Below are 21,967 nucleotides of genomic sequence, written 5' to 3' on the forward strand. Positions count from 1 at the left end.
CCCTGTTTCCTCTCCTGAAACTGGAGGGAACTGTCCTAGCAGAAGATGGTCCCTGCTGGAGGGATGATGTTAAGACCCCAGAGGGTGTGACGAACCATCAAGGAGCTGGGAGAGAGGGCCGGAGAGTGGGGTCTTACAGAACTCAGGGCTGGACCTCCAGATTGCAACTCACACTGTACCCCCACCCCAGCTTTCAAGACCTGCAATTTCCCTCTAATGGGGAAATATTCCAAGGGTTTGAGGACTGCTGTTTATGATGGAAAAAAATGTTGCAGGGAACAAAACGGGTGGGGGGGGGGGGGAATCTTGGGTCTCCTGTTCTTCCAGGGACAGTTCCTGATCTCAAATCTGTAGATGTACTACTGATTCTCTGAGTGATAAAATCATATCGCTTCTTTCTGAGCCCTATTTTCCTTGAGTATAAGATGAGGACAATGACACATTAGATATAAACACAATGCATGGGGCATAGGGGATTCCCTGGTGTTGGCATTGCAGTCTGAGAGACTGAGGATTTGGGAGAAACAGTGCACCTGTATCCTATTCATTAAGGTATTTGCTGGTGGGACTGAAAAGTTTTGAGTGCCGACCCTGGCATCAAGATTGCTAGGTATCAATACTGTATCTCCTGCTTACTAGGTGGGCACACCCTTCACCTCTCTGAACTGTTGTCTCTTCTGTTAGGTGGAAACTGTAATGAAACCTTCTCTGCAAGGTTGATGCTGGGAGTAAATGGACCTTTGGATGTGAAACTGGGTTTGGGTTTGGAAGCTGATTGGACCTGTGGTGCTTGTTCTGGGAGTCCCCTGAGAAGAGCTGGGATTGTGTGTGCGTGTGTGTGCACGTGTGACCCTCAGCCTGTCTCTTGATCTGGGCACATTCCCGTTCTTTGCTAATGTTCACCAGAGGTGTGCAAAGCTCAGACTCTTAGTGTTCCAGGCTCCCTTCTGCATCTCCCTGTCCCCAGGAGGGGATGACACCTACATCCTTTGTCCATATCTCCCGTCACCTCCCTCTGGTTAATCCCAGACCCCAAGTCAGGCCACTGTTAGCTTTCTTTCCTTGGTGCCCTGACCCCCTAGAACCTGGATCTCCACCTCTTTGTCCTCCCGAGGTCTCTTCCCCCAAAAGTCTGGCCATCTGGGCTTGTCAGCTATTCCTCGTGGAGGTTTAATGACTCACGGAACACTGAACTTGCCTCCCTCAAATGGTACAGGAAGGCGTGATTCAGTGGAAGGAGGAGACTGCCCCTGCCCTGCACACCCTCAGGTAAACTGCCTTTCCCTTCCAGGCACTGTTTCCCTCTGAGTTCAAGTCCACGGAGGGCAGGGACCCAGCCATCCCGCGGAAAAAGGCCTTGTGATGTGTACCGTGTCTACATTTCCACGTGTGCATTTATTGTTATTGCTCAGTATAGTGTTGAAAAGGCAGACAAATCCCATTAGTTACAAAGAGCACAAGCCAGAGATACAGAGAAATCAAGAGTGTACAATAAGAACACAGTCACTTCCCAGCCCCGATTGTCCCAGAGCCCCCCAGAGCCCGGGCAGCTCAGGAAGCTGGAGGCGGCACCATTTCCTTGCTTACTCTGGTATAAAATATGTGCACACGAGAGTTAGCAAAGTGTGGCGACCGACCCTCCCGAGAGGAAAGGTCGGGAGGGAGAGCACCACAGGCATTACAAGACTTGGGGGAGCCGAGAAGGGCGGTCCCAACGCAGCCTTAAATATCTTGTTTTCATTGTAGGGGGTGATGGCTGATGCCCAGGGCTTGGGATTCCCCCTCCCCTACTTGGGCGGACAGGATCTTTATGTCAAAATCAGGAGAGCTCGCTTTGGGACTTGAGAAAGACCTGGGGATTCTCCGCTATTGTTTGATTTTGGCCTTGGCTCTGGAGGACCCAAAAACCTTCAGAGAAATGCAGCCCGTCCCCTCCCCTCCCCACACCTTCTAATGGTGGGATCTTGGGGCCTGTTGGAGAGACTCTGGGGTTGGGAGGCATGTCACAGTGTACTTGACAGCCTCCTGCAAGTAGAGCAAGAACCACTAGGGGGAGTCAGGGTGGTGAGAAGGTCCAGGCAAGAAACGGCTACATCCTGGAGGACCTATCAGGGACCTGCTGAAAACTGTCAATAAAGACCAAGGGGTGACCCCCCTCCCCACAAAAACAGCTCAGGAAAAGGAACCAGGAATAAACATTTCTCCATGAAGAGAACTGGCAAGTGGGATACACATTCTGGTAGCTCTGAGTCTGGGAGAGAACCTTCTTTCTCACCTGGACCGGGGCGGATGGAGGGTCCACCCCATCACAGGCAAGATGGGTGATTTGGGGGCCCACACTGATATTGGGTGGGGGCTCAGTGGCCTCTCCTGACAACACCCTGGCTCAGGGGACAGGTGAGATGATGGGAGGAGTATCAGGCTTCCCTCAAGAGCTAGGATGCCCTTCTTATTTCTCCTTAAAGGGCTCTCTAGTGAGCCAGAGTGGACAGTGCTTACAATGGCGGCATGACATTTGCACCTGTGATGAAAGGGCCCAATATTTGGGGTGAGAGGAAGGCAGAAGGATGGAGGATTTGGCAACATTTTAAGTTTACTTGGAAGAATAAACGTGAGAGAATAACCAGGAAATTTTGCTCAAAAAAAAAAAAAAAAAGCACGAAGGGTATTTGTCCCACTACATAATAAAAACATCATATAAAGTGACAATAATTAAAACTAGGTGGCTGGTCAGATGAGACACTCTGATGAGGGACCAGAGGGGAAATTCCAGAAATAGATACAAGTCTCTCGAAGCTGCCAGGGTGTGGGAAAGGGGCAATTTCAACGCGGTGGAGGAAGGGTGGCTGTTCAATCACTGGGCTGCCTGGGCTGAGACAGGTCCAGGATCCTCGCCCCAGCGTAGTCACCGTCATTGGTCTGTGCTCAGAAACAGGGACCCCTCTTTCTTGTCCACTCTCTGCTCTGGTTGGGACATGGGCAGAAGGGGCCATGGGGGGGTTGGTGGGAGCAACCCAGGCTGCTGCTGAGTTAGGAAGGAAAGTCTTCAGTTTCCTCCCTGTCCACCTCCAAAGATGGGTGGCTCATTGAATGGGCCCGCTGCTCGTCCCTCATCTGTGGAGGGGGAGACAGATTGGTGAGCCTAGACCTCAGAACCGAGTCTGCTACCTCCTTCTGGAACCCCTGTCCAGAGGGCAGACAGGAATCTAAGAGGATGGTGCAGTCCCTGATCAGTTAAAAAAAGTATATATTACAGAGGATATAGTCACTGTGTTCTGTTTGATGTTGTTTTTTGCCTTTTTGTTTTGTTTTGTTTTGTTTTCTTTTAAGACCACAGACATTTCAGAACCACATTGCAGGAGTCAGAAGAGTCAGCAATTGAAAGCATCACCATTGCATAGTATTAAATGAACAGAGATGGTGAGTTCTTTATTTACAATTATTGTCTAGATTAAAAAAATTCATAAAAACAGATGAATGGTCATAAATTATTTACCCCCTAATGGGGTGAACTGCCAAACGTACCCCATGCTGCTAGATATAGGACGCCGAGTGCAAGCTTTATGTACTATAGTGAGTTCTGACAAACCAGTCATTTCCTGTGTGTGTGTGTGTGTGTGTGTGTGTGTGTGTGTGCATCCATCATTCCTGACAAGAAAAGACCAGTACTGATGTGGGGGCATTCTAGTTTCCATGGCTCCCTGTTCTCCCTGGAGCTGAGCCCCCCTCTGGGAGACCCCTCCTGCTTCCCTTGCATCCTGGCTGCAAATGAGGACACCTCACGTGCAAGCCGGGCTTTCCTGGTGTCATGGAATGAGGTCATGGACACACGGTTGGAAAACAGGGGGAGATGGAGAACCTCAAAAAAGGAAACTACAAAAAACAACAGAAACGAAAAAACACACCACGTTCCAAAGCTGCCCCAGGTTCTACAGGAGCAGGTCTTTCTCGAAGGAGAGCAGTGGGCGGTGTGGGCGGTGTTGGTCTTGGAATCCAATAAACATGTCTGAGGGCTGGTCACCCCTTCGGGGGACACAGTTCCCTCTGCTGGCTACATTCAGAGATGCTTCTTGACATTCAGGAGATGCTCTTGCTCAAAAAAGGTCCTCCTTCCAGGAAGGTCTTGCCAGGTGGGATGGGCTGTCTCGGGATCCCAAACCCTCAGGTTTCTCCACAGCTGTCCAGACGCACGCTCTCCCAGCTGACTATGGCTCTTTTCCCGAGTGGCTCTCAATCTTGTTTGTGGAAGAATTCTCTGGGCCTGGAGAAGGGAAGGGCCCGGGCTGACACAGAGCAACCGTGGGAAGGGTCAGTATGAAGAATGCATTTTGCAAGCGAGGCGGGAAGCGTTTTGGTTTTCCTTGAAGCATGGGACATCATCGGTCATGGTATTCAAAATGTCTTTTGCACTGTACAAGTTTATGGAAAAAGATCGTATGCTGAAAAGTCTCAAAGCAAACTTTGTATTCAATACAAAAGTTCTTTTATGAAAAAAGCTGATACCCACAAAGTGCTTAGCAGTTAAGAGGCTGACATACAATTAAATAAGCTCTTATTAAGTGGGATTACTAGTGCTGTTATTGTCTCAGGGGCGGGGGAGAAATAACCACCTTTTCTCACCTGTGATACTGCAGGGTTTCAGAATGGCTTTCTGTCTGGGAAAGCAAGACTTGCTGTTCAAAGGCTACAGTATATATTGTGACTACAGGAAGACGATTTGGTTTAAAAAAAAAATCACACTGAATACATCTCAATATACACATCATAAGGTTTGTTTGGATCTAAGTAGTGCAGAGAAAAAGGCTATTCTTCAAAAATAAAAATAAAAGCAGCAAGCCTTAATGATCCTCATCCAATATGCCAACAGCGCATTTGCTGCAATCTATGAGGAAATAAGCCTCTAAATTACTAACTGAAAAAAAAATCAACACAACATCATTTATAATATTGCCGCACTACCTCAGTCTCTGCACAGACACTGCCAGAGAGAACCTCTGTTGCAAGTGCTCTTGGTAAACTCAAGTGAGTTTCATTGAGAGAGTCTTCACTCAGTGCTTTGCGGACCCCGCGGCCCTGTGGCCGGCCGGCCATCAGTGCTTGGAGCCCACGAGGACTTCTCTCCACCTCCCCCTTTGTCTACCGAGCACGCTGTTGGACCCCTCAGGATGGATACCCGCTCACACTTGACTCCTGCCTCCCACGGTAGTGACATTATCGAACGGAAATAGCAGGCAAAAAAAAAAAAAAAAATCAGAGCATGGCTATTGTAAAACATCAAGGATGCAACCCAGGGAGGTGTCTGCCAGGCTGAGCTGTTTTTATAGCATCTCAGCCACCAGTGTTCTTAAACCATACAAATAGCCGAAGACGTTATCTACAGGTTTGTAAACAAATTACATTCTTCTTTTAGGACATAAATAAGTTAAAATAGAGCAATTTAAGCAGAAACAAGGCAACATGCCGGCAAAAAAAATTTTATATATCCATGTATATATATTTATATATATATATATCTACCTATCTATATGGACGTATACAGTCTCAGAGAAGTATACGTTGATATAGATACAAAGAAATGGATATAACCTTGTGAGTGTCTGAAGTTCTTCGGTTCCATTGGTGCAAATTTACCAGGCGAGTTAAGCTCTGCAATTTCAAAAAGTTGTGAAATTAACCTGTACAACTGAGACCATGCTATGCAAGCATCTCAAAAACTTCACAGACCAGTGGATTGGATAAATAATCTCAGAAAAGAGTCTGTTTTGCAGTTCCCGCCTAAGAAAAGAAAAACAAAAGAAAACAAATCCCCTCCCCAACCCCCCAAAAACCAAACCAGGGGAGGACCAGAAGTATGCAGTACATTCATGCAGGGATGTGGCTGGCGCTGGGCAGGGGGCATGGCTGGTCCATGTCAGGCGGGAGCCAGGAAGGGCTAGCTCTGGGAAAACCCCAGCTCACTCCCTTAAGCCCCGCTCCCCACGAGATCCCGCCCTCGCCTCAAGGTGAAAAAGAGTTCAAACAGCATTACAGCCAGAAAAAAAAGGCTCTGCTGGGTGGAATCGGTGTTCTCGCCAGTATTTTTTTTTTTTTCCTGCTGTTGCTCGCTGCTGCTTGGGTCAGTCAGGTGCCTGGATGGGTGGCTGCCCGGGTGGGGGGTGGGTGTGGTGTGGCGGCGGGGTTGGTTGGGGGAGGGGGTTCCTCAGCTAAAGCGACGTCTCCAGGCTGTGGATGGGGCTCCCTGGACTTGAAGAGGTAGCTGATTTGCTTGTGTCGGTCGTCAGGTTGATCCCGCTGTCGATGGCGCTGTTGTTCTTGTTGAGCGACGAGGGCGGGCTCGAGTTCTGCTTGAGCGCGGCATCTTCTTCCAGGTCGGTGTCGTCGATGAGGGGGATGTGGGGCTGCGAATCTTCGATCCGGAACTCAGGATGAGCCATGAAGTTATGGATGGAGGTTCGAGATTCAGGCTTTTCTAGACCTTCATAGAGAGAGCTACGAAACGCCTTCACGACGCGGATCTGCAAGGGAAGCGTTGGGGTGAGGCGCACCGCCGGGGCGCGGTGGTCAAGCTCTGGGGGTCGGGGGTGGGCTCGGGGGAGGGGGTGGGGAGGAAGAGGGGCGGGGCACAGCGGGTGGCTGGAATCCACGGTGTCGTGAGCGCGGACGGGAGCGGGAAGAATGGAAGAGGGAGGGGGCTCAGGTTATGTGCATCCGAGAGGTCTTTTCTGTTTGATTTTACTTGCTCGGTTTGGGGACAGACTACAGTATTAGGACAGAACGAAGGAAGCCCCGCCGTAGAGAGGATGGGGAACAGTGGTTGGAGGAGCTTAGTCCTCTGCAGTGGGCACCCAGACCTAGTGAGAGACTGAGCCTTGTTAACTGGAAAGCAGAGCTTCGACCATGCAGAAGGGTAGCGGGGTCAGGTGGGAATCAAGGAGGAAGAAGGAGGCTATTTGTTAAAAAAAAAAAAAAAAAAAGAATTCATCTTAGAAAAACCACACACCGTTAAGGAACCACACGACATGGAACAGATAACGCGTCACACACACAAGGAACGGAGATGAGAGATGGCTGGGTGAGCCGGGATGAAAGGGGGGACACATGAGGGCCAGACAGAGAAGGGGGACATCGAACCAAAGCAGCAAAGCAAACCGAAGCCAACTCGGGGCTTTCTGGGGTGCAGCAGAGGCAGCCAGAAAGCGCGGAGGAGCCGGCGGCCGATGACATTCGGGGCTCGGGAGCATGCTGCGGTGGGGGGACGGGAACCACACGGCACACACAGACGGACACACGGCTACACTTGGAAGCCTGCACAATGTGAACGGAGGTCGTTTGTACCCAACGCTTCTTTCCTTCATGCATTTGGGAGGTAAACACTCGAGTATAGACTCAGAGCCCTGGCCAGTCATTGGAGTTGGCTTTGGGGTCCCTGATTTCTTTTTTTTTTTTTTCCCTTCTTTCTTTATTTGTGCTTTGAAAACACAAAACCGAAAAATTAGGCCAGAATCAGAGGGGCCAACTCAGCCCCTGGGTAGGATTCTAAGAGGGTTCGGAACTAAGCCACGGAACAGCCGGGTTCTTTCCTTGTCTGGGTCTCAGTTGGAAGCTGGGTTCCCTGCTGAACAGAAGGAGGCCGGACACGGAGGCGTCCGGGCCAGCGGACAGAGCCCTGGACACGGAGTCAGGAAGGCCCGAGTCTGTGTCCCGGCTCTGCCACTTCTGGCACCTTGACTGCGGGCGAGCCACGCCACCAGGCTGGTCACCCCCTGTCCCACCTCACAGGGGGCACAGCAACGGAACCCTCGCTTTGAAGAGAGGGTCTCGTCTCTGAACTCCTGGGAGGGGAGCCCTGCCTGCATAGTGAGGGTCCGAAGGGACAAAAGTGCCTCCTCCTCTCTTCCCAGCCCCCACTCAGAGCGGAGCCAGCAGGCGGGGGGGAAACAGGCATCAATGATGCCTCGGGGGAGCCAACCCTCAGCAGAGGAGGTGGGGGTGCTGACCCGGAGAGCTCAGCCTTCCTGCCCCCACATCACAGGCCTGGGGGTTGGGGGCAGAGGACCGGACAGGGTGGGTGTGGGAAGGCCCTTGCGATCCCGGGATTTGTGGCACTAAACCCAGGTTGGTGGGGTGCGTGGTGGGAAAGCCCTGTCCATGGAAGTGACTTTTCATGATGACTGTGGCTGATGGTTTTAAGTGTCATAGCTCAGGGTTTACTTGACTATTTCAGAGAGGAGTCTTTGCAAAGCACATCACAAGCTCCTCTGCCTTCTAATTTAGAGAACACAGAGAATTTAAGTTTATCAGTGAGCCCTCTTGGTATTGTGTACGACTCCAAAGTTTTGATTTTTTAAAAAAATTTTTCTCCTCTGCTGCCAGCCATCACTTACTAGTTCTGACTCTTCCTCATCTTCTCAAAACCACCTCTGTCCCTGGTCCTTCTTTTGTGCTGTTGGGCTGGGGATTCTGGAAATCTGCCTGGTGGGATCCTGTTTTCAGTAAGAGGCATTGGGTGCTAAGCAAGAGCCAGCCAGACACCATGCGTTAGTGCTGGCCCTCCATGATGGCCATGTGGCTGTTCAGAGACGTCTTTCTCCCTGGATACCCTATCTGTGGCTCTGTAGAGATTATGCAGTCTTCTGGCCTCCTGATAACTGGGCCATTACTCCCTTGGTTAAGTGAAAACAACAAAAAAGATGTTGCAGGCCTCAGTCTTCCTAACTGTATAATGGGGACAGTAATGACCGCTGTAGCTGCTCAGCCCCATGCCCAGAGTGTTCGGAGGCTGAGCTGCAATGAGACGCCAGCCGGGGAGCGCCTGGTGGAGGAGGAGGGATGGTGGCAGGACCCTGTTGTGTAACTGACAACGTGGAGGGGACGACACACAATGAGATGCAGGCCCCTCGCCCTCCCCCTGGAATGGAGACGACAGAAAGAATGAACTGCTCTGGACAAAGACTGTGGGGACAAGACTTTCCGGGACACCCCGCCACGGCCGTTTCAAGTCTCCACTGCGGATCTCTCGCGGCTGAAATGGAAAACAGTATGGGAAGAAGAAAAGCTCTTCCGTCTCCCCTTCCCTGCCTGCCCTGGGGATGGGCCTTTGCTGGCGTAAGCTGCCCTGGGACGTGGGGTGAGGGGGAAGAGAGGAAGGGTCTGGGGTCTTCAGATGTTTTGGTTTCATCAGCACAAAGGGGTGGGGAGGCGGGGTGCTCTAAAGGAAATGCATAGGTCCCGGTCTGGGGTGGGTTGGACATACTCGAATGTTTACCCGGCTTCAAGGAAGCCAAGAGTCTGGGGTTGATTCACATTCATTTCAGGCTCAAGGTTAAAGACTCACAACCTCTTTTAATTTCACTCTCTCTTGCTGAACTCTGTGTCCAGGGTTCTCTAGCCCTCTAGGGAAACAAACACATGGAATATTCAGACAGCGGAGAGGTCTGGGCTCCCCCCCACCCCCAACCAGAAGCAAGCCATTTTCTCGCCAACCCAAGGTAGCACTAAATTAGTTACCAGGATGCTAATGAGAGCTCCGGCTTCCTTTCCTTCCCTTCTCCTTCATCCCCCATCTAAGAGACGCAGACTCCTCATCCTAGCAGTCCTCAAAGCCTGAAATCTGAAGGGGGCTGGGAGGGGGCATGCCCTCTCTAGACTGGGAAGGCATTGGTAAAGTGGCCGGTCTGGGGTTAGGAGTCTGATGCTCTGGGCCTGGTTGGTTCGAAGGAACAGGAACTTCACTCATGAACGTAGAGCATGCTACGAAATTGCTAAATATGAAGACGGCCTGAGATGGGTTAGGAATTTGCGGGAGTAAGAGAGAGAGGAGCCGTGGAGGTTGGCCTTGCATCCTAGACCTGAATGCTAACTCTGTTCCTGATCGCTGATGGGAGGACGCCCCTGCCGCAGTCACTGCCAGGCTGATGGAAATCTCCAGAGGAGGAATGGCTTCCCTGGCCCCTTGGCCCCCAGAGCACTGGCTGCTTTTCACTGCATGTGGCTGCGGGCGTGGGTACTGGTTCCATAGTGGAAACTCAACCTCTGTGGGCTTGTCTGGCAATGCTGCGGGTGGTGGGGAAAACGGGGGACTCTGGAGTCAGGTCTCTTGGCACTCACGTGCTGTGTGATCTTGGCCAAGTCAGGCCACTTCTCTGAGCCTCAGAGACTCGCTCCCGTAAATGGAGGTGTTGGCAGGTTCTCCCTCTTTCCATTTCAGTTGTGAGGTGCATGTGGAGAGGAGGATGTGGGCAAGTGCTTTGGAAAACAGTGGGTGAGGCTCAAGTATTAGGGGCGTGCCATTAAGTTTCTGGGTGAGAAACTCGCTTTTGAGTGAATCAGAAGAGGAAAGTGAGGTCATGGGCCAGAGTCTCCTTCTGATCATTTGCATGTCAGTCTGACCATGCTCTCCGGTCACCGCAGGGCATCCGTCTGCTGGGGCCCCTCTGTCTCACAGTGGTGCTGGGGGAGGGATGTGTGACTTGCTGGGGGTGTTCCAGAAGTCAGCCTCACACTCACAGCCCTCCCCTAGGTCTCTGTGGTCACTTCTGATGGTCCAGGGGACCATGGTTGGACTCCTTCCAAGACTGGATGGCATCACTGACTCAATGGACATGAGTCTGAGCAAACTCCGGAGGTGGTGAAGGACAGGGAAGCCTGGGGTGCTGCAGTCTGTGGGGTTGAAAGAGTCGGACATGAGAGGGACTGAACAGCAACAGAGGTGCAGAAAGCCCAGGTGCTCTTTGCCTCAGCAGGCACCTTCTTTTACCCAGAGTCCTGGTGGGGGGGGATCCTGGTCGGAGGAGGCAGGGGCAACCCATCTCTCCATCCACCCCGTGTGGGGCCCTGCTTCCTGGCCACCTGCTTCACACCCTGTGCCAAGAGAGCCTCTGGGCTTCTGGAGGGACCCGCCTGGTACCCAGAGGGCTCCTGGAGTCCCTAGAGACCAGAGGAGGCAACATGACTATAGAAACTATTCAACCAAAGGAGAAACTAAGGAGTATATATTTAGAGTTTACGTCATGACTGTGTTGACCTAAATCTGTGTGTTGAGACCACAAAGGCTTTGATCTCTTTTGGAACAAGTACCCTCGTGCAGGGGGATGTCCAGGCTTTTTGGAGACCTGGTGCTCAAGAAAAGGTCCCAGCAGGGACCCAGAGTCACAGGCTGGATTCTACAATCACAGGTAAGAATGCAAGACCCCTAAGGAGGCGTGATGCCTGGAGAGATGCAGGATGGTGCTTGGGTGAGGGAGTCATGCTTGAGCAGCCCATTTAGGGTCCTCTGAAAAAATGACGGGTCATGGGCAAGACCTGTAGGCTCCTTCTCAAAAGCTGTTCCAAAGCTGGGTCACCTCATGGGGTAAAGGGATCAACTTGGCCTGAAAGGAAGCTGCCTTAGAGAAAGGGAGCGAAGGGCAGCTGGAGATGGGCATTTCTCTGAAGGAAGAGTGTTGAGAACCAATTGGCCCAGGACTGGCCTTACTGAGTGGTTTTATAAAGAACAGGAGAAAGGACTCGAGACGACTGTGCTTTCCTCGAGACCGTGAGAGCTAAGATGCGAGGCCGAACAAGTGAGAGGCTGCGGGGTGGCCCGGAGCACTGTGAGCTCCATGCTGGCCAGGATGAGCAGGGCGCCACGCTGCAAGAAAGAGACCGAGCCAGGGAGGACAAAGGACTGGACCTGGAGGCCACCTCCTGGCAGTCAGACCTGCTGGAGGGACGCAGGAGGGACGAGGGAATGGGCAGAAAGGGACTTCCCACTGGCTGTCCAGCCCCGAGCACTTCTGGTCTCCATGTTTGGAGGTAGGAGGCACCGCTGAGCAAGGCCACAGCTTGGCTGACGCAGGTAGGGCTGATGGGTGCGGGCCTCCCGCTGAGGCGGGGCCTCTCTGGTGTGAAGGGAGAAGCGGGGGGGATCAAAGTGCCTTCTGCCCAGAGAGAGCCTGGCACTGACTTCCGGTGACAAGGCCTCCTGGAAACGAGGCTCAGGCACCATCTGCTCAAATGGCCCCACTTCATCTTGGCTCCTCTGGTTTCCCCATCGTTGTGTTTTCATGCTGATGAACCAGGACAGGGTTTTGCCTCGTTTCTGCATGCCTCCTGTCATCTCGCGTACCTGGTGGGACTGCACCCACGGAAGGGTTCGTGGGACATACCATCAACAGCACCCTGTGACTTGCGCCTCCTGCCTGAGGGCTCGGGCAGCATCGTGCCCACCCAGCACACAGTCCTCTCTTGCCTGGTGGCAGAGGATGTGTGTTTTGGGTCTTCTGTGCTTAGAAGAGGGTAGAGGCTCCTTATAAACTACAAGAGACGAGGCCTGGAGTCTCATGAAAGAAGCCCAAGGGCTGGGAGTGAGCACACAGCTGGGAGAGAGAGGACCAGACTGCAGCTCCCCCGTGGTTGGGAGGGGCTGACTAGAGACCAGGGAAGGGAGGCAGGTGGTAAACAGAATCTTCTCGTGCCCTCTGGGGCCCGAGGCCATTGGGGGGGTTCAGAAAGATCTAGACAAGGCCAGAGATGAGTGACCTTGGGCGGAAGCCATGGTATAAGGAGATGAGCTCGTGGGAGGAAGCTGACGGAGGGGCTCAGACTCCTAGGCTGCCCCTTCGATGAGGAAGGAGGAAGCTGAGGGTCGGACCAGGTCCACGAGCCTGCCGGCAGCCAGCCCAGATGAGACCGCGCCGTTCTCTGCTGAGGTCAAGGGGAATGGGGTCAGGCGCCTTGTCCCTTCCAGGGAGGGCTCAGGCCTTCACTGTGCTCCAAGCCCTGCTGCCGGGAGGAGAGTACACGAGGCAGCCGGGGCTGTCAGATGCACAGGGCGGAGGACGGAGGGTCTGCACGGCGGGGCCCAGGGCTGCAATCCCCGCGGGGCCCGGGTGCCCTGACCAACGTGATCCCTGACCTCCAGCGCACCCTCTGGGGGGGCCTCGCTGTGGCCGACCGGGACCCGAGAGCCTTTTCTCCCTTGACCCACAGTGACCCTTGGCCTGACTTCGACTGCAAGACTGTGATCTCCTGGCCAACTCTGACCCTCATAAGCCAGGCTTTTCCTGACCCTACACTGATTGGGACACCTCATACCCCCAGCTGACTGCACCCCCACTTGGCCTCTGTGACCCTATGAGGGACTGTGACCATTCGATCACTGAAACCTCCCTGAGTGACGGTGCTCCTTTGACTGACCCAGACTGACCACTCGTGACCCTCCCGACCCCACGACGGCCTGGTGGGTAACCCCTGACCCTGACTCCAGACGCCCCTGACCCGCCAAGGGACTGCCACCCTGTGCCTGGCTGTGGTCGGCTGATCATCTGGGACCCTCCTCCTCAATGGCCGGGGCCCCTCAGCTCCCTGGGCCTAACCATGAGCGGCTGGCTGCCCCCCAGCCCCTGCCCGCCTGCCCCCCGCGGCGCTGGCAGTGGCGGCTCCCGAGGCGGTAAGGGGGTCACACTCACGCCCAGCTGCAGCAGGAGGAAGGCTGGTCGGAGAGGAAAGAGCATTGGACAACGACACTCGACTAGGGCTAGAGAGATTGGCTACGTCCTGGCTCTGGCTGGTGACGGAGGATTGTCTCCGCAGGGCCCCCTGAAAGGAGGCCCCGCTCTTGAAAGTATTGACTACTTCAATCTGCAACGGAGGAGAGAACGAGGCAAGTTGCGAAGAGAACGGACACGACAGCTTCACGACTGACAGGCGCCACGCCACGAGGACAGCCGCAGCCACGGCAAGACGACACGCCACTTACACCAAGACGACAATACCAGACACGTCCAAGGCTCTGAGAGACGTCTGCTCAGTCGGGCACCTGGGCTTCCCGGGGCCCGGGGAGAGCGGGGAGACCCAGGGCCCGGCAGCAGCACTGCGCTAGCGGCCGGGGGGCCGGTGGGCTTGGGGCGGGCCTGGGGGGGATGTTAAACGTGGGGTTTGTAGGCAGAGGGGGTGCTCAGCCCCTGGGACCATGCGTGGAGCTGGAGTGGTGAGGAGGGGACTCCGGGGAGGACCGACATTGGCCCAGATACCTGCTCTGTCATGTACGAGCTAGGTGACATTGGACAGGTCACTGCCCGGAGGCAGTTTCTTGTCCTTCAGAAGTGGCGATGCCACCAACCTACCTGGCAGGGCTAAGCTGTGACAAAGCACTGACCCATTTAGTGGTCTGTAAGAGTCAGGCTGGAGGGGACTCGTGCCCACTCAAGAAACTACAGTCCTTGGAGTCCTCCTGAAGGCCTTGGTGGTCGGGCTGGGTCAGCACCAGGGCTCTGTGTGACAGCTGCCAGCCCTCGGGAGCAGTGGGGGGCGGCAGGGGCCACCAGAAGGGCTAGTTCCAGAGCCCACAGTGCTGGTCGTCAGGAGGCTCTGAGTCTGCAAGCTGCTCCCTGAACCCAGCACTCACAAAGGGCTGTCTCCCGAGCATCAGTTACCCCTAAAGCTAGGTGGGGGGCTGGAAAGGCCCAGGAGATGTTTGGGACAGCACCCTGTGCAGGGTGAGGCAGGCCAGGTGATTTGTTTGTGTTGCAAATGGGTGGAAATGCAGTGGTTGGCCATGTGGGGCTGCGAGCTGGAGGCCAGGGGCCTCTGACAGGCTTCCCAGAGGGTGCGGGGGTGGGGTGGGGCGCCATGACCTTCCCAGGCTGGCTAGGCAGGAGACTGACTGCCCCAGTCTTGGTCTCTGGGTCTCTTTGTTCTTCGCCACACAGGGCTGTGAAAGCACCCTGGGAACTGTAACGCTGACCCAGGGAGAGGGATGCTGTGAGTGTAGGGGCCGCACCGTCTTGGCGTGCGTTGCCTGGTGGCAGGCTCTGTTCTGGGGAAGAAATCTGCTCTTGGCTGGACACACATCCCGCGCAGTGTTCTGCGTCAGTGTCCTTGCAGTGTGTGTTTTAAAACCGAACTTTGTTCCCCAAAACTGACTCAATGCCCCAGTGGGGGCTGGGGGAGTGCCTGAAGCACCCCCCACCCAACCCCAGGAGGAAGCTGTGCGTGCATGCGCAGAAGAGCCGGGCCTCAGGGCTGAGCCCCTGGCCGGGAGAATCTGGGGCCCTCCCTGGCCTCAAGCCGCCCTCGTGGCCTCCTGGTGCCCGCCCGGCAGCCCTGATCCACCGCCCCCCAACAGCCCTGAAGGGAGCCCCCACTCATTGGCCCTCAGAGCCACCCCTCCCCACAAAGTCCACTGTGGGCTTGACCCTGGTGTGACCCCCTCGCCCAGTGGATGGGGGAGGTGGGACATTCCCTCGCACAGCTAGGGAGAGTGCACGCGGAGAGCGTGGGTACCCCAGGCTGATCAGAGGGTGGGGTCTGGGCCCGCCCCTCATCTCCATCACCGCCCACCTGGCCCGGGAGCCGCCCATACCTGCGTCTGGATCCGGTTCAGACCTCGGAACCACAGGATCTGGCCCCTCCGCAGCTCGCGCTCGGCATGGTCTATCTCCTCCACGTCCTCGTTGAGCTCCTCCTCGGGGATCTCCTCCTTCTGCGTGAGCCTGCCCGCCTCCTTGAGGAACTTGAGCCTGCTGGTCGGGATGGTGGCGATGACCTGCAGAGGGGCCCAGCCATTAGTGTCAGCAGCAGCGGAGGGGGCCAGCTCCTGTCACTCACTCACCTAGTTACCCTCAACTCACCTCCCCACTTCCCCAACCCAATCTTTAGATTTCTTTCTAATTCCCTCGCTCATCCAGAGTCTGCAGGACGCGGTGGGAAATCTTGGGAGCTGGACACACACGTGCCTTTGACTCCCCCAGACTTCACTGGTCACGCGACCTTGGGCAAGTCATGTGACCCCTCTGAGCTCTAGCTTTCCCTTCTGGAAAGCTGGGGGGCAGTTCTCAGAGTTGGAGATGGTGTGTCTAAGTCACTGGCTTATTCTTCCTGAGGTCCCTGGGGTGCCCAACCCTGGGCAACAGGGGCTCGGAGCTTAGGTGCCTGGGGGCAGTGAATGTGGGGAGACTCTTGGAATGTCTGCCCTCCTGGAAGGGAAGGCAATATGGGAGGGGGCTATGTCTTCCTTCTTACTCTTCCTCCAAAGGGCTTGTCCGTAGGGCTGAGGCCTGGGTGGCAGGCCCTATGGGGTAACTGAGGTGGCTGGGGTCAGAGGCCCCTTACATCTTCTCTACGGACAGAGAGGGGCTGGCCTGGATACTCTCAGGGGTTCCCTGGGAGTCTGAGGTGGCATTGTCCTTAGGGGTCAGGAATCAGCTCATCCAGACGCCAAGGGCTCCCTGAGGGAGCAGACCCTCATGAGACAAAGATGTCCAGGCTCAAGGGTGCCCCGGGAATGGGCTTGCTAAGTCAAATCTAGTTTATCAACTCTCCAAAGATACTCTGAAGTTTAAAGAAGGTTATTTTGAGTGAAACTAAAATTCCTTGTTGACCTTCTAGTTAATTTCTGTCACTGGAGTTTCCCACTTTAGCCCGGAAACAGCTTGAATGCAAGACCAATGTCTTAGGTCTGTTGGGGCCCTCTGCCTAGATCCAGCTCCAGACACCATGTCCTCTGAGCTGCAAGCTGTGAGTTCGCGATGGTGCATGTGTGCGTGTGCATGTGGCTTGGTGGGGGAATGTTCTGGAGAGGATCCAGCCCAGGGTTCCCCAGAGCCTCGGAGGGTCACGGATGGCTGCAGGCACTGCGCCACGATGCAGCAGAGATCACCCCTCTTACATTCCCTCAGAGCTCTCTGCAGGAGCTTCTGCTGGGCGTCACAACCCCTGTGACACCCTTTGCGACTGGCCGCCTCAGGCTCTGAGCCTTGGCTGGCCATGACATCTAGTTAGACTTTAATAACATTGGTCTAGTTACTTTTTTTTTTGGTCAGCTTCTGTTTATGACAAATAATACTTATTTTCCAATCATATTAGTAATATAAGTTGCCTTCTGAAATGAATTTCAGACAGGATTAAAAGAAAATATCAAATAACAGGATCAGTGGTATGTGTGTGCATGCGTGTGTCCTCAGCCGCTTCAGTTGTGTGTGATTCTTTGAGACCCCATGGACTGTATGTAGCCCACGGGCCCGGTTTCTCTGTCCATGGGATTCTCCTGGCAAGAATACTAGGATGGGCTGCCACGCCCTCCTCCAGGAGACCTTCCCGACCCAGGGAGTGAACCCTCGTCTCTGGCATTTTTCTGCGTTGCCAGGTATGTTCTTTGCCACCAGCACCACCTGGGAAGCCCCTCGGCAGTATACAGATGGAAGCAAAAATCACAGTGGCGATACCCAGATGACCATCATGTGAGGCCAGGGTCAACCCCCATTGCTCCAGCCCCCAGAAATGGGGGCCAGACAGCTAGTCCTTGCAGGAGCCGGGACCTATGGGAGAGGATCCTGGAGTCCCCCGGCCAGTGCTGTCTCCGGGGCGTCCCTGCCGAGAGGCCCCTCCTGCGCTGCCCACCTGCAGTACTCACCTGGCCCCAGACGAGCTCTCCTAACCCGATGAAAATGCACCACATCCACTGGTCCAGCTGCAGCGGGGAGCAGCTGAAGGGCTTCCCCCCAAACTGCACGATCACTATCTGGAGAGGAAAGGGGGGAGAGAGAGGCAGAAAGGCCATCAGGGGCCAGCGCAGAGGTCTGGACTCCCATGGCACTGCCGAGGGGCTCCGGCTGCCCGCTGCTGCCCCCCGCCAGCCAGGCCAGCATGGGGGCCTGGTACCTGGATGGCAAAGGTGCCCAGCACGATGGTGCAGAAGATGGGGTTCCGGAAGATGCCGTCGAAGACGTTGCGCTCGCCGTGGATCTTGCGGGCGTTGATCTCGTTGAAGAGCTGCATCATGACGAAGGTGTTGAAGATGATGGTGTAATGCTCGGAGGGCGGTGAGTGCAGGGGTGCGTTCCTCCCGCTGTCGATCTGGAACATCTTCTCGCCTGCCAAGTCGGGAGAGGGCAGGAGCCGGGCTGAAGGTCGGGACTGGGGGGACGCCTGGCCCTGTGCGGAGGTCTCTTCTGAGCAGCCAGGAGGGTCACCCAGATGCAGGAGGCACTCTCTGGACACTGGGGGGCTAGGTGGGCCTGCGCCATGGGGTGTAAGTGAAGGGGTAACAGTACCCTTTCCTTAGGGGCCAAGTGCCTTGGGTGAACTTTCTTCCACTTTTTTGAGGAAATCTGATAAAGGCGGGAGGCCAGCTGTGCTTCCAGGCAACAGGACTTATAAAAAGCGGCCCCTGGTCGGCAAACTCCTCTGGACTGGGAGGACAGGGCATGGCCTCGGAACATTTGGCGAGAGGCCTTGGCTTTCTGCGCTTGTGCTGTTCCTCACTCAGTTGTGTCTGACTCTCTGAGACTCCATGGACTATAGCCCGCCAGGCTCCTCTGTCCTTGGAATTCTCCAGGCAAGAATACTGGAGAGGGTAGCCATTCCCTTCTCTAGGGGATCTTCTTGACCAAGGGACTGAACCCAGGTCTCCTGCATTTCAGGCAGATTCTTTACTGTCTGAGCCACCACGGAAGCCGTAGCTTTGGGTTCCCCCCAAAGTGTGGCTGCCTGTAACTGAGCATGTGCTTGTGGAGACCTCTGGGAGCTCAAGGGGCTGTTACAAGAGAGACCAGTTCCTATATGGATGCTGAGCCTTCCAGGCCGGGCTGGCTCCAGACCCACCCAGGTGGCCTCATTCTTTGAGAATGACACCACGGGGGCTGTCATATGGTGGGGGCAACACAGCTCCCGGCTGCTCTGCAGACACCACCCACGGCATGCCTGATGCCATCCTGTGTCCTTTGGCAAAGCTGCACAAGCTGGTGCCGGGAGGGCTTGTGGGGTTTTCTGACGGTGAGAGTCTAGCTGAACCCAGAAGCACCCAGAGCAGATGCTCACGTAGGGAAGCCAGCGAGTAAACCAGGGGCCTTCTCCTGCTTTCTTCCCCAACCGACAGCTTTCTCTGTGAGTCTCTCTTAGCTCTGCATTCCCGAACATCCTCTAAGGCTTCTCACAATCATCTTTACAACTATCCTGCCAGCACAACAAATAAGAACTGCCCTTTGAGAAATGGGCTCATGCTCCAACCCCACCCAGGCTCACTGGCGTTGAAAGCCCAGCTCAGGGATCTGGGGAATCCCACTGGCCCCAGTTTGTTGTGTGACCCTGGGCCACCATCCACCTGCCTCTGGGCACCTCCAGGTGTCAGGGGTCAGATCACCTTGGAAGCACCCTGGAAGCCAGGCCAATCTGAGTTCCAGCCAGGTCTCTTCTCAGCCCAGGTGCCCCCTCAGGCTGGCTGCATGTCCTCGGGCAAGTCACCTCCCCTCTCTGTCCCTGGTGCCTCTTTGTCATGGGGGTGGTGGCACAGGTGCCCAAGAAAACAGCTGGCTTATAGGCAGGTGTGTGGCTCTTCTCCAGGAGGCCTTGGTGAGGAGCCTTCTACGGGGCAAGGTCAAGTGTGGGAGAGATGAGAGCAGGGGCCGGTCACTCCCCCTGGTGTCTCAGGCTCCTGGGGGGCTGGCATGAAGCCCTGCCTTGCGCAGTGTATACACAGTGTCCAGAGCTGTCATCAGAGGAAAAAGCCTAGTCTTTGGGGTTGTCAGACCTGGGCCAGGGCCTGGCTCTACCCAAGATTTGCTGTGTGACCCCAAGCCACTAACTTCACCTCTCTGGGTCCCCATTACCTCCTCAGCAAACAGGCGGGTGACTGGGAGTCCAGAGCGGCCGGGTCTGGGCCATGGAGTCCTGGGTGGGCAAGGCAGGGGACTCACCGACGAAGAGCAGGGTGAAGATGAGGGTGAGCTGGTAGACGGCATGGCCCAGGATGTTCTTCATCATGGTCCGAGAGATGAGGGGCTTGTTGCGGCCATACGGCTTCCTCAGGAGCAGGGTCTCGGTGGGTGGCTCAGTGGCCAGCGCCAGGGAGGCAAACGTGTCCATGATGAGGTTCACCCAGAGCATCTGCACAGCCTTCAGCGGGGAGTCCTGGGGACCACGGGTGAGACGGTAGTGATGAATAGTTCCCAGATATTCATCATGGGAGGTTGGCCACCCACTGCCCTGATGTGCCTGGCGTGGGTACACAGCTCCCCTTGAGGCCGGCTCTGCCAGTGTGTCTCCCTTGGCTGGCCAGCCCACCCCAGGGTTCCAGAGTGGGTGCTGAGTAGGTTTGCGAGGCCTTCCGTGGAGAACCACGCAGCCCTACCCAGCTCAGCGCTGTCTTCTCCCCCAGGGAGAAAAATCAAGCCCCAGGCATCCTGGCTACCACTTCCACACCCAGCGCTTTGTCAATATAGCCACACCCCCGCCATCTGCACTCCTGCCCTCCAGCCCCCACTGGCCATGTCTCTCATCCAGGCTCAGGTCAAGAGCCCCCACAAGCATCTTCCACACAGACCCCAGCTCCCCTGCTTCCTGCTGCCTCTTTCCCCTCAACCATCAGTGAGTCAATGACTCGGGCTTCTCCTGTCTCACAAACAATGCCTGGCACCCTGCCCCCTTTTCACTACCATCCAATTTCTCTTTCAGTTCAGTTCAGTTCAGTCGATCAGTCGTGTCCGACTCTTTCCGACCCCATGAATCGCAGCACGCCAGGCCTCCCTGTCCATCACCAACTCCCAGAGTTCACCCAAACTCACGTCCATCGAGTCAGTGATGCCATCCAGCTATCTCATCCTCTGTCGTCCCCTTCTCCTCCTGCCCCCAATCCCTCCCAGCATCAGAGTCTTTTCCAATGAGTCAACTCTTCGCATGAGGTGGCCCAAGTACTGGAGTTTCAGCTTTAGCATCATTCCTTCCAAAGAACACCTAGGACTGATCTCCTTCAGAATGGACTGGTTGGATCTCCTTGCAGTCCAAGAGACTCTCAAGAGTCTTCTCCAACACCACAGTTCAAAAGCATCAATTCTTTGGCACTCAGCTTTCTTCACAGTTCAACTCTCACATCCATACATGACCACTGGAAAAACCATAGCGTTGACTAGACGGACCTTTGTTGGCAAAGTAATGTCTCTGCTTTTCAATATGCTATCTAGGTTGGTCATAACTTTCCTTCTAAGGAGTAAGTGTCTTTTAATTTCATGGCTGCAATCACCATCTGCTGCGATTTTGGACCCCCCCAAAATAAAGTCTGACACTGTTTCCACTGTTTCCCCATCTATTTCCCATGGAGTGATGGGACCAGATGCCATGATCTTCATTTTCTGAATGTTGAGCTTTAAGCCAACTTTTTCACTCTCCTCTTTCACTTTCATCAAGAGGCTTTTTAGTTCCTCTTCACTTTCTGCTGTAAGGGTGGTGTCATCTGCATATCTGAGGTGATTGATATTTCTCCTGACAATCTTGATTCCAGCTTGTGCTTCTTCCAGCCCAATGTTTCTCATGATGTACTCTGCATAGAAGTTAAATAAGCAGGGTGCCAATATACAGCCTTGACATACTCCTTTTCTTGTTTGGAGCCAGTCTGTTGTTCCATGTCCTGTTCTAACGGTTGCTTCCTGATCTGCATATAGGTTTCTCAAGAGGCAGGTCAGGTGGTCTGGTATTCCCATCTCTTTCAGAATTTTACACAGTTTATTATGATCCACACAATCAAAGGCTTTGGCATAGTCAATAAAGCAGAAATAGATGTTTTTCTGGAACTCTCTTGCTTTTTCCATGATCCAGCGGATGTTGGCAATTTGATCTCTGGTTCCCCTGCCTTTTCTAAAACCAGCTTGAACAGCTGGAAGTTCATGATTCACGTATTGCTGAAGCCTGGCTTGGAGAATTTTGAGCATTACTTTACTAGCGTGTGAGATGAGTGCAGTTGTGCGGTAGTTTGAGCATTCTTTGGCATTGCCTTTCTTTGGGATTGGAATGAAAACTGACCTTTTCCAGTCCTGTGGCCACTGCTGAGTCTTCCAAATTTGCCGGCATATTGAGTGCAGCACTTTCATAGCATCATCTTCCAGGATTTGAAATAGCTCAACTGGAATTCCATCACCTCCACTAGTTTTGTTCATAGTGATGCTTTCTAAGGCCCACTTGATTTCACATTCCAGGATGTCTGGCTTTAGGTGAGTGA

General features: G+C 54.4%; 1 protein-coding gene across 1 annotated transcript in view; it reads right to left on the reverse strand.

Moving 5' to 3' along the window:
• Nucleotides 1–6,120: 6,120 nt before the first annotated feature.
• ATP2B2 (ATPase plasma membrane Ca2+ transporting 2) overlaps nt 6,121–21,967 on the reverse strand; it is a 156,931-nt gene continuing 141,084 nt past the window's right edge. The window contains exons 19-24 of the mRNA XM_069560905.1: nt 19,674–19,887; nt 17,641–17,852; nt 17,393–17,500; nt 15,344–15,526; nt 13,534–13,620; nt 6,121–6,515 (exon numbers count right to left, since the gene is read on the reverse strand). Coding sequence (XP_069417006.1) covers nt 6,204–6,515; nt 13,534–13,620; nt 15,344–15,526; nt 17,393–17,500; nt 17,641–17,852; nt 19,674–19,887 — 1,116 coding nt within the window. The 3' untranslated portion in view covers nt 6,121–6,203. The remainder of the gene's footprint in view (nt 6,516–13,533; nt 13,621–15,343; nt 15,527–17,392; nt 17,501–17,640; nt 17,853–19,673; nt 19,888–21,967) is intronic.

This window comes from Ovis canadensis, chromosome 19, assembly GCF_042477335.2.
Source record: "Ovis canadensis isolate MfBH-ARS-UI-01 breed Bighorn chromosome 19, ARS-UI_OviCan_v2, whole genome shotgun sequence".
Classification (NCBI taxonomy): domain Eukaryota; kingdom Metazoa; phylum Chordata; class Mammalia; order Artiodactyla; family Bovidae; genus Ovis; species Ovis canadensis.